The sequence below is a fragment of the Budorcas taxicolor genome, chromosome 20 (assembly GCF_023091745.1).
Source record: "Budorcas taxicolor isolate Tak-1 chromosome 20, Takin1.1, whole genome shotgun sequence".
Taxonomy (NCBI): Eukaryota; Metazoa; Chordata; class Mammalia; order Artiodactyla; family Bovidae; genus Budorcas; species Budorcas taxicolor.
In genome coordinates this window covers 5,931,239-5,946,696 of record NC_068929.1, presented here as the reverse complement: position 1 = coordinate 5,946,696, position 15,458 = coordinate 5,931,239, and the positions used below count along the sequence as shown (strand labels likewise).

General features: G+C 49.9%; 2 protein-coding genes across 2 annotated transcripts in view; one reads left to right on the top strand and one right to left on the bottom strand.

The window, feature by feature from the left end:
- The window catches only part of KCNIP1 (potassium voltage-gated channel interacting protein 1), a 424,449-nt gene that overhangs the window by 392,263 nt on the left and 16,728 nt on the right, over window positions 1–15,458 (bottom strand). The gene's annotated exons all lie outside the window — the stretch shown is intronic.
- On the top strand, window positions 1,962–9,630 carry KCNMB1 (potassium calcium-activated channel subfamily M regulatory beta subunit 1). The gene is made up of 3 exons (XM_052659068.1): window positions 1,962–2,095; window positions 3,454–3,625; window positions 8,773–9,630. Exons 1-3 carry the CDS (start codon window positions 1,962–1,964, stop codon window positions 9,040–9,042), a joined length of 576 nt encoding a protein of 191 aa, XP_052515028.1. The 3' UTR covers window positions 9,043–9,630.

Sequence of the window (15,458 nt, the reverse complement as noted above, 5' to 3'; positions counted from 1 at the left end):
TAACATTTCCCCTAATTCAGGGGTCACAGAGAAAGGCCCCACAGCCCTGTTATCCTTGGTAGAAATGTTACCTTAAGCAACAAACAAAAAGCAACAACAAAGGAATTTACTGAAGGCTGTGGGGCAACTCTGGAGAAGGCAATGGCACCCCACTCCAGTACTCTTGCCTAGAAAATCCCATGGATGGAGGAGCCTGGTGGGCCGCAGTCCATGGGGTCGCAAAGAGTCGGACACGACTGAACGACTTCCCTTTCACTTTTCACTTTCATGCATTGGAGAAGGAAATGGCAACCCACTCCAGTGTTCTTGCCTGGAGAATCCCAGGGACAGGGGAGCCTGGTGGGGTGCCGTCTATGGGGTCGCACAGAGTTGAATAGAACTGAAGCGACTTAGCAGCAGCAGCATCACGGGGCAACTCCCTGACTGCACGGGAAATCCATACCAGGACCGAAGCCGGGACGCTCTGGCTCCAGGAGGTGCCTGGGGGACAAGAGTGACCCTCCTGGTGGGGGTTCAGGGAGGAGGGGCTCTGCTTGCTCTGGGAGAGGCAGGTCCCGGGAGAAGGATGAAGGGCCTCAGGCCCAAGACACAGGGAGGCAGGAAGCCGCCCGTCACATTCTGCTTGGGCTCAGTGGGGCTCAGGTCCCCAGGTAAGAGAGCATCTGCTGAGGCCACGTGATGCCACCTGCCCTCGCGGAAAGCAGGGAGGCGGCCGTTTCAGGATCCCCACGGCTGATACCCCTCCTGTCACCCCGACGTCTTGGCTGCCCTCTGGCGGACCTGCTGCCCCTGCTCTGCATGCTCCCCCTTCCCAACCAGCCCTGCTGTGGGAGTGGTTTTTCATTTAAGTTAATTAAGTCTTGACTGTGCTGGGTCATTGTTGCTGTGTGAGGCCTTTCTCTGACTGTGGCTTGTGGGGGTTACTCTGGTTGCAGCGCACAGACTTCTCATCGCGGCGGCTTCTCTCCTGGAGCGCAGGCTCCAAGCGCGTGCGCTTCCGTAGTTGCAGCGCGCGGGCTGAATAGTTGTGGCTCACGGGCTTCGCTGCTCCACGGCATGTGGAATCTTCCTGGACCAGGGATCGAACCCACGTCCCCTGCATTGGCAGGCGATTCTTATCCAGTGCGCCACCAGGGGTGTCCTGTGAGACTGTTTCAGCTCCAGGTTTCTCTGAGACAAGTGTCCTCGGAGGACGTGCACGGGTATTCCCCCTCTGCAGCTTACAATGTTAGTTTATGTCCTGTGTTAGTTTCCTATCGCTGCTGTAACGAATTAGCACAAACTCGGTGGCCCCAGTAGACATCTACGCATACACAGTTCTGGAAGGCAGAAGTTCAAAATCAGCAGCACGCTGGCAAGGCTCAGTCAAGGTGTCGGCAGGGCTGCACTCCTCCAGAGGCTGCGGAGGACAACGCTGGGTTCCCTGCCTCTTCCAGCTTCCAGGAGCTGCCAAACCTCTGATACATGACCGCATCACTCCAGCTTCAGCCGCCCTGGTCATAGCCCTCTCTCTTTTCTGTCTCATCTCCCTCCGCCTCCTTCTTGCAAAGATCCTTGTGGTTATCTTTAGGTCTGTGTGGATAATCCAGGATAATCTCGCCATCTCAAGAGCCTTAAAGTCTTTGCCATGTAAAGTAACGGTCACAGATCCTGGGGCTGAGAACATGTGCATCTTGAGGGCCATTACTGAGCCTGTCACACATTGTGTGACCTTGCGCAAGTCACTTTATCTCTCTGAGCCACAAGTCCTTCATCTGTGGCTAGGGGATGATAATATTTGCCTCTCAGAGCTGGTGGAAGGCTTACATGGGGCCCCAAAGCCCTCTGAGTTTTCCAAGCTCTGCGCTGAAAATAGAGACGATGTTGATGGCTGATCACCCTCTCCTCTCACCTGTCACTTGTGCTGATTTCACGTCTGTTTGCCTCTCTGGTCCTAGCAATGTCTGCAGTCCCCAGTGGCCATGGGAAAGAAGCTGGTGATGGCCCAGAAGCGGGGAGAGACTCGGGCCCTCTGCCTGGGAGTGGCCATGGTAGTGGGCGCTGTCATCACCTACTACATCTTGGGCACCACTGTGCTGCCCCTTTATCAGAAAAGGTACTGTACTCCCAGGCCTGCTCCCACCCTCCAGTCTAAGGGTCTGGCATCTATCGTCGTGTTGTGTATCTCAAGTGACGGGGAGCTCACCACTTCAACTATACACACCGTTTCATTCGAGGGCCTTTCTGATAAGTAGGGGGCTTTCCAGGTGGCACCAGTGAGGGGGCCCGCCTGCCAATGCAGGAGACAGGGGTTCGATCCCTGGGTCGGGAAGATCCCCTGGATGAGGGCATGCAACCCACTCCAGTGTTCTTGCCTGGAGAATCCTGTGGATAGAGGAACCTGGCAAGCTATGGTCTATAGTGTCGCAAAGAGTTGGACAAGACTGAAGCGACTTAGCATGCACTGGTAAGTAGGAAGTGTCCACACTGAGCTAAACTCTGTTTCCCTGGAGCTCTGCTCTGGAATCTCAGAGAATGTCCCATGCCTTTGCTTTCCAACATGTCAACCACGTGAGCTTTTAAAGGAAAGACTGGGAAGTTCCTGATCCGTGCTCTAATGAGAATGAATACGCTCCGTTTTCTCAGCCTGATCTTAAGACAAATCTCAGACCCTTGCCCCTCTGGGCATGTTCCAGCAGCCGACAGCCTCCTTCTGCCCAGCAGTGTCTCCTGCCTGATAGATGGAGATGAGTCACGATTGATTTGCTGGTGTGTGGATGAGCCCGTCAGCCTCTCCGGGGTCTGCTCCCGCCTCATTTTTATGGTGCTTGAGCCTTTCCAGGCCAGAATCCTACCGAGTGAGGCACTGCTCAGCGTGGCCATGTGCCTCCAAGACATTTCCTCCGGGTTCAGCGCCATTCCTCCCATCTTCCCCACCTGGGTGCAAATCAAGCTCCTCCTCCATCTACTCTTTTTAAGGGGAGGGGCATAGATTCTGAAACCATCCAGACCTGACTTCAGAGACTGTGAGCCCTTAGCAAAGTCACTTGACCTCTCTGAGCTTCTCTTTCACTCTCTGCAAGATGAAGATGGTGTGGACAAGGGGTTTGAGGTCTGGCTGCAGACCAGAGTCACTGCGAAGAATGTTGAAAACACATCAACCCATCTTAGAAATTCTGATTCACTTGTCCTGGGGTGTGGCTTAGATGTGAGGATCTTTAAATCTAACCAGGGTTTAGGGTGAGCAGTGGGGGCCAGGCTAGTTTATGTAGATATTGGCCAAGAGGCCAAAAAACCGATATTCTGATTTTATGATTGCTCCCCGGGACCCAGGGACTCTGGGGTCATGCTCCTTTAGTGCTGGCTGCTAACAGCAGATGGGTCTCGGTCCTGAGTCTCTCTAAATGGGTTCGTGCTGGGTGCTCTGTGCCACCCGGGTTCTGAGATGTGTTTGTGTGTGCACGGTCTCCCCAGCGTGTGGACCCAGGAATCCACGTGTCACCTGATTGAGACCAACATCAGGGACCAGGAGGAGCTGGAGGGCAAGAGGGTGCCCCAGTACCCATGCCTGTGGGTCAACGTGTCGTCCGTGGGCCGCTGGGCTGTGCTGTACCACACAGAGGACACTCGGGACCAGAACCACCAGGTACTGACTGGGTGGGAGTGAGGACGCGTCCTTTTAACCCTGGCGGGTGTGTGCTTGTCCCCAGCTGGCTCCCAAAGACTGGAGAAAGATAAACCCAGTTGACCAGGGGCCACAGCTGGTCTGAGGCCCAGCCAGTCTTAGCCCTTCTGTGCTGAGTCCAACAGACCTGCCACTGACTGGCTCTGTGACGGGGGCTTGGCCCCGCCAAGCCTCAGTTTCTGTTAATTGAAAACTGAAGTGCTGCTAGGAAGTCAAGGACTGTGTATAATGTGCCAATCTTGGTGTTGGCTGGATAGCAGGCACTCAGAGGAAGCAGCTGGTAGTGTTCTTATTATTCTATAATGTGGGTCAGATGAGAAGCCAGACCCAGAGCTGACCCCCTGTGACTCCTTGACTCCCCCTCTAGGAGGCCAGAGGCCCAGGTTCAGAGCAATCTTTAGAGGCCAACACTTGGAAAGTTTTCCTATCACTGCCTCTCAGTGCCCCCCTCATACCTCCTAATCTACCACTGCAGTCCTTTCTGTAGGAAACACAAGCTGACCCATTTTCATTCATTCATTCATTCATTCAACCGTCACTTCCTGTGTTAGGGGTTGGGTTCGAGAGAAGAGAGCTCATACACGCGTAATACCTAGCAGAGAGGGCCAGTGCCGTAGAGAAGAGCAGTGAGGTGAAGGTGTCGGAAAGGCATTGGTGTTAAAAATCAGACAGGTACTGGCTACACAGAAATGCAGAGGTGGGCGTACGTGTCAAGAGGACACGGAGAGGGGGTATGGGGAAGGAAGGCGGGGAGATACAGCATTCCAGCCCCCGCAGAGGCAATGCTACAGGCTAGGGTATAGCGAGAAAAAGCTTCAGAGGCAGCCTAGGGTCTGTGCCCAGAGGCCCTCCACACCGCCAACGTGTGCAATGAAAATGGGTTTTTTGGGTAGTTTTTCTCTTCTGTTGTTGCTTTTTGAGAGAAGCAAAACTTTAATGAAGAATGCTACATGTTATTGAAGGTAATTAGCTCTCATATTAAAAAAAATCACTGAAAACATTTTACTAAAAATTTTTTTTTTGCTCAAAAGACAGTCTTCAAAGATGTCTGAGAGAAATAGCTTGTACAACACAGTAGGAGAGAAGGAGAGGAGGTTTAATTCCAGCGTAAGACACTGACACCACACAGGTAGGGAAGCAACCATTTTAGAGAGAATGGGATTGGATGTTTATATTCAATCAGGATTTTTTTTTTTTTTCCTTTTTTGAGCTTTAACAGTTCAACCGAAGGAAGGAGATTGGGAAGAAAAGACGGGGGAAGGGCTAAGCTCATTCACAATCACCATTTTACAAAACACCACACTGATTCAACCACATGAGACATGGAGGTGAGTTGTAGCTGTGTAGCCCAGCAAATACGTAGAGCAAATGCCAAGGACACAGGGTTGATGTAATAGGCACACGGTTTTAAAGAGACTGGTTCTGTCAGGGTGGTCTCTCATTAACCTGAGCCGGGAAGACATGAAGCTCCTTCACGTTTTCATCAAAGGCCAGAGCTTTGCTGGGAACTAAGTTCACTCCAAATAATGCTCCTGGCGCTGGCTTTAACAGGAAGTGCAGTTATTTGCAACTAATAGAATTCACCATTTCCTAGGGGAAGTTCTACTGATTACGAGGGAGTTAAATTCATGCAAACCATAAAGAAAGGGAATACTAATTATATTCTGGCGCTGTACAAGCTGTGTGTCTGTTTTCTGCCAAGGACTACCAAACTGTGGAATGAAAATGTGATCAGGGAAGCTGGGGCTCCTCACCTCTGGGTGTTAGGTCCTCCTGGGGGTCCTAACAAAACCAGGGTCCTACACCAGACCCCCGGAAGCAGAATCTCTGGGCTTTCCAGGTCATTCTAAGTTTCCTTGGGAATTACTGCTGTGAGCAACTGGAGCCTTTAAAAGGTGTGGAGTGCTGGCAGCATGATCAGAGTGATATGGAGGAGTGTGGGCTCCAGTTACTAGGGAGAGAGGTGGGGGTCACCACAACTGGGACAGAGCTGGGACAGAGCTGGGACAAGCATGGATGCTGACAGTCAGAACTTGGCAGCTGATGGGGTGGTAACCGGCAGGGTGCCTGGGGGGATGGTGGGATCGTGAACAGGGCTGGGGGCTCCTGGTGAAGTGGGCCTGGGCAGGCAAGGCGGCCTGGCTGTCCTGTAGTCACTAGCATGACTCAGCCACACCGGATGCAGCTAGGGCCTCCGAACCCGCCTGAATCAGCTCCTCCCAGGACCCCTGCCTCTTCCTTGGCATCCAGGGCCTCCTGATTTATCCCCAGGATCAAGAAGCAAATTTTAAAAGACAAACAGAAGTGGTCACTGGTGCGATGGGAGTTGGGAGCAGGCTGCCAGCTCGGAGGAGCTCGAGGTCAGATCCTCCCCCGAATGGGCTCCCAGCAGCCTGAGGCCTGCCTGCTGGGTTCGGAAGGACAGCACAGCCGCTACCACCACATGTTCAGTCTTTTCTCCCAGAGCACCCAGGTGCCCCAGGAGTGGTGCTGAGGGGCCTTCATGGCTTTGCCAAGCAGCAGGGTGGTGTACCAGCTGCTCTTCCCACCTCTGTTCAGCTCTGTTGTGCCAGGACCTGATGCTTCAGGATGGCTGGGTGTCTTCTGGAGTGGCATGTGCAAGGCTGTCTCCCTCCACCTCTATTCTGAGGAAGGAGGTCACCAGCTCACTCTTGGTTTATCTCATGAGATTTAGCCTGAGAGGTTCTAAGCTCCTTTTCACTGTCTGCGCTGAAGACAGTGACACCATGGGGCTTGGGAGAGAGGCTGGATCATTTAAGATCCTTTAGACAACTGGGGCTAATGGTAAAGAACCCGCCTGCCAATGCAGGAGACATAAGAGACGCAGGTTCGATCCCTGAGTCAGGAAGATCCCCTGGAGGAGGGCCTGGCAACCCACTCCATCCTAACTCAATTGGCTAGGTTAACCAAGGTCACAGTCAGGGGCAGTGGGGAGACTCGGGCCAGGCCCTATCAGCTCAGGATTCAGGATCCACTTGCTGCTAGGACCCTGGGCTTTTCTGGTGGCTCAGATGGTAAAGAATCTGCTTGCAGTGCAGGAGACCCAGGTTCCATCCCTGGGTTAAGAAGATCCCCTGGGGAAGAAAATGGCTACTCACTCCAATATTCTTGCCTGGAGAATCCCGTGGACAGAGAAGCCTGGTGAGCTACAGTCCATGGGGTGGCAAGGAGTCGGACACGACTGAGCAACTAAGGCAAGGCTAGGACCTTAGAGTCCCCAGCAAATCTGAATGCCAGATTCCTCAGGAGACAGCAGCTCCCCAGCCTCGGCTACTCCCTGGCTGGCTGGGGATGTGGACCTGACCTGGATGCAGCTCCGCCCTCTCTCCAGGCTGTCAGAGCTGCAGCGTAGCCATCACCTCTACTGCTGGACTGAGTGCTGTCAGGGCAGACAGCCTCAGGGCAGGACCTCACTCAAATCCAGGGAAGAACCCAGGCCTGGGGAGGAGCTGGCCCGACACTGTCTCTCATTTTGACTCGTGTGACATGACTATATAGGGCAGTGGTCCTCGAACCAGTGCCTGAAGGAGTCCCCAGGTTGCTGGACCCTCTCCTCAGAGATTCAGAGTGAGCAGGGAGCCTGTGCTTGTGGCCAGCCCTCCAGGTGGTTTGCTGTGAGGGCTGCGGGGGGACCACCCTTGCTGAGCATGTGCTGGAAGCTTGCCTCCTAGGATGGGAGAGAGATAAAGCCAGGATTCTCCTTTCTGCCTTCTCTGCAGAGCTTTCCAGCCAGACCTCATCTTTCCAGGCTGCGAGGTTCCTAATCACAGTGATCAGTGTCAGAATTAAACATATACCAGGCTCTGTCTGCACAAAGCTCTTTTGAATGCATTCTCTTTTTCCTTTGAATCCCAGTGTCAAATACCAGCTGGCCATCTTGGGTTTTGCTCACACAGAGTTAGACCTCATAGAATTTTCAATTCAAATTTTCGCCAATATTTTAAAATTGTGAGAGTCCACATTAAAATCCGGTATTTTGGCTTCTCTTACTGTTTTGGAGGCCTGGCTACAGTCGGTCTTCTGGAGGGCACAGCATCCGTTGTCCAGGTGGAGTGATGACTGCCAGGCTGGGTGTGTCTGGCTCTCTCCATCACCCCAGGCCCCACCACGCCCTGACAGTTCTCCCTGGCACCAAGGCAAGTGTGCATTGGCCCCTGTCATCTTATTCCCTCACTACTTCACCTGTGGATGTTACCTGTGTGAGCTTTGTAGGCAACTGAGCGTATGACCTCTGCCCTGGATCCAAATATAGAGCCCACTCAGCCTATGTCTCCCATTGGTCTTCTTAGACAGATAAGTTTGAAGTTCTTTAGCAAACTCCTTTGAAAAAGATACTGCTATTAACCCACTTAAGTGATGAAGACATCAAGGCTCAGTGTGTGTGTTAATATCTTAGTCGTGACGACTCTTTGTCACCCCATGGACTGTAGGCTGCCAGGTTCCTCTGTCCGTGGAATTCACCAGCCAAGGATACTGGAGTGGGTTGCCATTCCCTTCTCCAGGGAATCTTCCTGACCCAGGGATGGAACCCAGCTCTCCTGCATTACAAGCAGATTCTTTACCATCTGATCCACCATGGAAGCCCTGTTAAGCAGTTAGCCTAAGGTTCCTCAGCGGCTCAGCTGTAGAGAATCTTCCTGCAATGCAGGAGACACGGGTTCGATTCCTGGGTCGGGAAGATCCCCTGGAGGAGCAAATGGCAACCCATTCCAGTATTCTTGCCTGGAGAATCCCATGGATAGAAGAGGCTGGCGGGCTACAGTCCATGCAGTGACATGGGGGTGGACATGACTGAGCGACTGAGCTCTGATGGTGATGGGAGCAGGGCCAGGGCTCCAGCTGGGGTCCCTGCCTCCCAGCGTGCAGTGTGTATCCTGGACAGCTCCAAGGCCACCACCCTCCCAACCAACACCGTGTAGGCATCCCCTCGAACACTGTGTAGGCTGCTGTGTGCAGCCTGCTAAGCTTTGGACAGTCCTGAGTCGACCCAGGCACGCGAATCCAAAGCTGCTGTTTTCTCTTATTCCACACCAAGCCCTGAGAAACAGGGATTTCAACCCCATGCATGCTCTCTATTCTCCCTACAGTGCTCCTACATCCCAAGCAGCCTGGACAACTACCAAGTGGCCCGGGCCGACGTGGAGAAGGTCAGAGCCAGGTTTCACGAGCACCAGGATTTCTTCTGCTTCTCCACGACTCGGGAGAATGAGACCAGCGTCCTATACCGGCGCCTCTATGGGCCCCAGAGCCTCCTCTTCTCTCTCTTCTGGCCCACCTTTCTGCTGACCGGCGGCCTGCTCATCATCGTCATGGTGAAGATCAACCAGTCCCTGTCCATCCTGGCGGCCCAGAGGTAGATCCATGCAGGCCCATCACCTCTGGGGCTGTTCCCGCTCGTGTCCCGTGCTCCCCCGCCTGCCTTCGCCCCCTCCCCCTCCGGCCTTCTGTCTTCCACTGCACAGATGGTCTTTGGGAAATCCCTTAGTTAAGTCATTTCCTGCTCAAGACTGTTCAATGGCTCCTCGGGACCCAGGAGAACTGAAGGTCAACCTGTGATGGTTCTCCGTCCCTGACCCCACTCAATCCATCCATTTAACTCAAATCTGTTTTCTGCTATTCGGCTGTCCACTGGACTGATGCCAGTGATTCTCACTTCAGTGCCTGCTAGGCCCTCCCAGGAAGTGCTCCCCGACAAGCCTCCATTCCTTCTTGGAATTCCGAAGTGAAAATGGTAGCAGCCGCATAGACAGAGCACGTTCATTAGTGGGACATCGCTTGTTTGCAGCAGTCTCAGATCTGTATACATTCTTATACCAATATTAACAAGTACAGGTACAAACTTCCAGTCTTGAAGTCATGGGGATGTAACTGCAACATGGTGACAATAATTAGTAATACTTCACTGCATATTTGAAAGTTGCTAAGAGAGTAGGTCTTAAAAGCGCTCATCATAAGAAAAAAAACTGTCACTGTGTGTGGAGATGGGTGTTAACTAGAAACTTTTCTGGTGATGATTTTGTAATACATACAGATATTGAATCATTTTGTTACACACTTGAAAACTAATATAATCTTGTATATTGATTATACCTCATATACCTTATACTTATATACTGATTATACCAAATATATACAACATATATAGGCTATAAGGAAACGATACTAACATATATAAAAAACATTAACAGTGGGACTTATTAATTGTAATTTCTTCCTTCCTTTTATTTTTTGTACTTTTCTAAATTTTCAACAATAGGCTTGGTTTCACTGTGTTTATTTTTAAACAGAACAGTAACAACAGATGTAATTTTGGAAAAAAGTTTGAAAGGGTGAGTGCCCCATCACCAAGCAGATGGAAGTGACCTGGTGGACAGGTTGAACTCCAATCAGATACAGGCTTTTTAAAAATATTTATTTTTAATTGGCGGATAATTGCTTTACAGAGTTGTGTTGGTTGCTGCCATACATCACCATGAATCAGCCATAGGTATACCTAAGACACAGAGTTTTGAGAACACACAAGTTTAAGAATCCTGGACAGAGGGAAAATAAACAGAGATGGGGACTCATGGTTTTCAATGCAGATTAAATACAAGGTACCTGGGACTGCCCTGGTGGTTCAGTGGTTACGCAAGTGGTTAAGCAATGTCAAAGCAGGAGACACAGTTCTGATCCCTGGTATGTGAAGATTCCTTATGCGCTGGGCAACTGAACCTGTTCACCACAACCACTGAGGCCGCTTTCCAGAGCCCATAAGCCAGGGCCACTGAGCCCAGGCGCCAGAGCCGGTGCTCACAGCCAGAGAAGGCACTGCAACGGGAAGCCCCCGCGCCGCCCCGGAGAGCAGCCTCCACTCGTTACAGCTAAGGACCTCCACGCGCAGAGATGAAGAGCCCACACAGCCAGAACAAAGGGGAGACGCAAGCCACTGGCCCTGCGGGGGAAGCCGGCCTCAGGCTTGGGAAGGGATGACTGGGGGAATGGCACCCCACTCCAGTGTTCTTGCCTGGAGAATCCCAGGGATGGGGAGCCCGGCGGGCTACCATCTATGGGGTCGCACAGAGTCGGACACGACTGAAGTGACTTAGCAGCAGCAGCAACTGGGGGAAGCTGTCATAGATTCACTACCACTCCAAAAACTTGTCCTAGAGCAGTCCTTCTCGAAGTGTGGTCCCTGGACCAGCATTCCTGGAGGCTTGTGAGAAAGGCACGCTCCAGGCCCTCCGCCCAGCCCCACTGACCCGGAGACCTCGAGGCGGTGGGTGGGGAGAGGTTGGTGGGGTAACTCCGTGTTTTACCAGTGACTGCAGGGGGCTCTGTCGTGTGCTTGAGCACGACAGCCGCAGGTGTAGAGAACCACGGTCCTGTCCGGGACTTTGGGGAGGGAGTCAACGCCTTTCTCAGGTCTAGTCCTCAGCTGGGCATGAAGTTAGGCTCGTGTCTCTGAAGGTCCCCCTGCAGCTGATTCCAGGCGCAGCCCTGGGGGTGAATCTGCGTCTGCTTCCACCAGACTGCATCTCTCTCATTCTCGGTTATTTCGTCAATAAAAGAGAGAATGCCCCTTTTGGGTGGTTGGGAGAGCTGAATGAGGGTTTGACACATACTGGGTGGTGAAAATGGAAGCTGTTCTTAGTAACAATAATAAGGAATGAATATTCAGAAACTTCCAGAGGAAATTATACCAACAATAATGTTAACTAGCATTTTTTGCTGCTTATTTATTCCATGCTGGACACAGAGCTAAGAAGTTTGCCTCATAAAAATTCAGTGAGCATTACTGAACCCACCTCATGGATAAGGAGAAGCAACTTAGGATAGAGGTTATATACATGGACTGGCTTCAAATACCCAACCGTATTATTCCCTAGCTGTGTGGCTTTGGACAAATAACCTTTCTGTGCCTCAATTTCCTCACTTGCAGCATAGGAACTAATTATAATATTTCCCATTTGGGGGTTGTTAGTATTAAATGAGTTATTGTATAATGTTCCTAGAAGAGTGACTTACACACAGTGAGTGCTGTATATTATGAAAAACTGAGGCTCTAAGAGGTCATTGGCCACGGTCAACCAGATAGTAAGTGAGGAACGGGACTTGAGCCCTGGGCTGTGTGATTCCAGAGCCTGACCTGTGATTCTTTAGCTGACTCAGTGACCGGAAGCCCCAGGGTCCAGGTAAGGAACAGTGTTGCATCCTGAGATGCCCAAGGTGTTCTCATGAAAGTCGGGGATCTGGGAGGAGGGCCACCTGGAATCTGTACCAACACCTGTAGCTTGCAGCCAGGGATCCCTGATGCAACTTCACACCCTCCGGGTTCTTACTAGAGACAATCCTTCCAAGGGGGAGTAACACCCCACTCCCTGGAGCTTCTTCCTTCTGGGCTTGGGGACATCTTAAGAGTTCCGTGAATCTAGCAAGTCTTGTTGGGATATTGTCTTATAGTTTGGTAAGATATTTTCTTTGGGGAAATTAGGTAAAGGGTACATAGGATCTCTCTGTGTGTTTCTTTACAACTGCATGAGAATCTACAATTCCCCCCAAATTTAAGTTTAATTTTTAAAAAAGAAAAAGAGTATCTCCATCATGAATCTCATTTATAGGGGTTTTTTTGTATATGGTTTTCATGCACCTGCATTTGGGGCTGAAATACACCAAAATGGAGACTATCCCAACAGCCCCTACAGGGGAAAAAGCCACCACCCTCTAGCAAGAAGTACCTGGGGAGGCCCAGCCCTCACTGCCCCATGCATTATTAACAATGAACTTCCTTTGCTTGAGACAAATGCCTTCTTCCTGTCAATGGAGTTTTCTGTAGCCTCCACAGCTTCCTGTCAATGGAGCCTACTTCTATCAAATCCTGTATCTGCCTACTGTTCGTGGAACTTCAAGCCCAAGATGAGCATGAACTAACGGGCATTTAAGCATGATGGAGTCAGACACGGAGGAAAAATGTTTCTGGAACAAGGGCGGCCTGGGAGCAGAGAGCCCTCGTTAGTTCTTTAAAAAATCACTCTACTAATAAAGTCTAGTGCTGGCGCTGTTTTTGCCTTCTCTCCCACGGGCCAGTGAATCTCACCTGGAGAGGTGTGCCTGGATCACTCGCCCAGAACTCGGATGGCAGGGTGAATGGAGATCAGTGGCAAGAGGACAGAGAGGGGCAGAGATGCAGCAGACACAGCGCCTGCCTCAAGGAGCTGACCATCCTGTTGCTCTTTCTCCCTCCTTTTCCACCATTATCAAGGGCTTCCTTCTCCACAGTGAAGAACCTGATTTGTGCAAATTCAAAATAATGCAATGAAAAATATTACTAAAACCTCAATTTTGTGACTTCCTGAAATAATGCTAGCCTCCCCCACCTCTGTCAACAATTCACCTAAAATTCCTCCTGATTTCAAAACCCCTTGGGTGTGCAGATTGTAGGCTGCGTTCACTCTATTGCTAATTGGCAGCCCAGGCTGGTGCAGAAGAATAGCCAATGTCTTTTGCATTTAGAGGAATTTGAACTATATGCTTGCAAAGATACTGTTTGATCACAGTGCAGCTATGTTATACCTCATCAGCCACTGCCCTTTCATATGTAGGGAAAAGAGACCAAAGCAAAATCAGAAAGACATGAAGAAATTCACCATGGTCTAGGGTAATGGTTCTTAAAAAATATATATATATTTTTTAATGTGGACCATTTGTTAAGTATTTTTCTGTTTTTTTAAAAAATATTTTTGGAATTGATAGACTTCAAATGCTGCTTCTAGAGAGGAGGCAAGGTATTTGAAGATGTGCAGTTGTATCCGTAACGTTAATATGAAGCAAATGTGACAAAATGCTAACACATTAGTTTTGAGGGGTGCTTTCTGAGGAGCATATGGGTGTTTTATATCATTTGTTCTATTTTTCTGTGTTCAAATGCTTTCTCTAAAATAAAAGAGTGAATGGAAACAAAAATATTGTTGGTTTTTTGGCCATGTGGCATGTGGGATCTTAGCTTCCCAACCAAGGATTGAACCCTCACCCCCTGCATTGGAAGGAGGAGTCTTAACCCCTGGACCACCAGGGAAATCCCTAGGGTAATGGGTCTCAAAGTGGAGGCCTGCAAGGTCAAAATTATTTTCATAATAATATTTACATACTGCCTGCTTTTTTCATTCTCAATCTCACCAACACGTGCGGAATTTTTCAGAGCTTATGTGTGTGACGTGTGATATCACGAAAGACTGAACACAGACATGAGAAACCTGTTGTCTATTAAGCCGAACACTAAAGCAATTTGCAAAAGAGGAAAACAATGCACCCTTTCTCAATAATGTTTTGAAAATGCAACTGTTTCTCATAAAATATAATCTTTTGTTAACCTGGAATGGGTTTATCATTGTTTTAAAATAAATTCATTTAAATGAAACATTCTGAGTTTTCATTCCTAAAATGGTAAACACTGGTTAATATAACCCATATAAACCCAATCTCTTTTGGAGTTCTAAGTGTGTTTTTAGACTGTAAAAGGACTCTGCGACCAGAAAGCTTTGGCGCTGCTGACCTTGTGTGTCCAGAGACCTTCAGGGTCCTCTTGCTCTTCCTCACTGAGCCCTGCGTGCATTCAGGGCCTCCTCTAAGTTTCATGTGATCCCTGGTTGGAGCCAGGAGGAAAGCTTCACTTTTCCCCATCTCCCCTGGCTCCAGGGTCTCTCTTCCAGCAACGGATTTATTCATGAATTATCTTCCTGTTCCTTAACCTTCATCATGTCGATTCAGACAGAATTCATCATCTTCCTAGATTTCCACAGCTCTCCCTTCCCACTCATATAAAGCACATGCTCATCAGACAACTTCCTTAAATGCTAAGGAGGATGGGGAAGAGATGTATATAATTGCAGAGCAATCAACTCCCGGCTGAATGTTGGACAAAGTTTGTGCCTCCCTTCTCAGATACAGAGACTTCAACTTCCCATAATCTCCCTCATCCCACACCAACTGCCCTCCAGCTACACGAGCTAAAAACAGGGGCTTCTGTAGCCTCCACAGCTTTAAGACACGTTTTCTGTCTCCAGTCCCAGGGAGACGGTTGCCCTGAGCCTCGTCTGTCAATTCTGGAGCCCTTGCTCTTTGACACTCCTTTGTTTTCTTATATCCAAACATAAACTCATTTTCTCTGACGGTCAGCAGTTCTTTAAAGACCGTCTCACTTTCCCCACATTCCGGTCTGCTGCTTGAGCCCTCCCTATAATGTTTCTCTTGATCAACAACGTATGTCAACATCTTCTTTGACACATAACTCACTGTATGGGGAGGCAGCGCCTTCTATTTCAAGATGTATTTAGCAAATTACTCCTGGGACTATAATCTATCATCTGCAATAATAAAAGCTAACATTTGTTGAGCACCTAGGCCAGGATCCAGGCTAAGCTTTAATAAGTATGGTTCATTTAACCCTAACAAGATCCTTTAAGGCTGTTATTATCTCGACTTCATAGATGAGGCAATGGCAGTACAGAGATTTAACGTCCTGAAGGTCAAAAGTTAGCTAATAGCAGAGCTGGAATTCAAACCTGAACAGTGTTGTTTCAGACTTACGCTCTCACCACTGTTCGTCCTTCCCCTTGTTGTTCAGTCACTAAGTTGTGTCCAACTCTTTTCGACCCCATGGACTGTGGCACGCCAGGCTTCTCTGTCCCTCACCATCTCCTGGAGCTTGTTCAAACTCATGTCCGTTGAGTTGATGATGCCACCCAACCGTCTCATCCTCTGTCGTCCCCTTCTCCTCCAGCCTTCAATCTTTCCC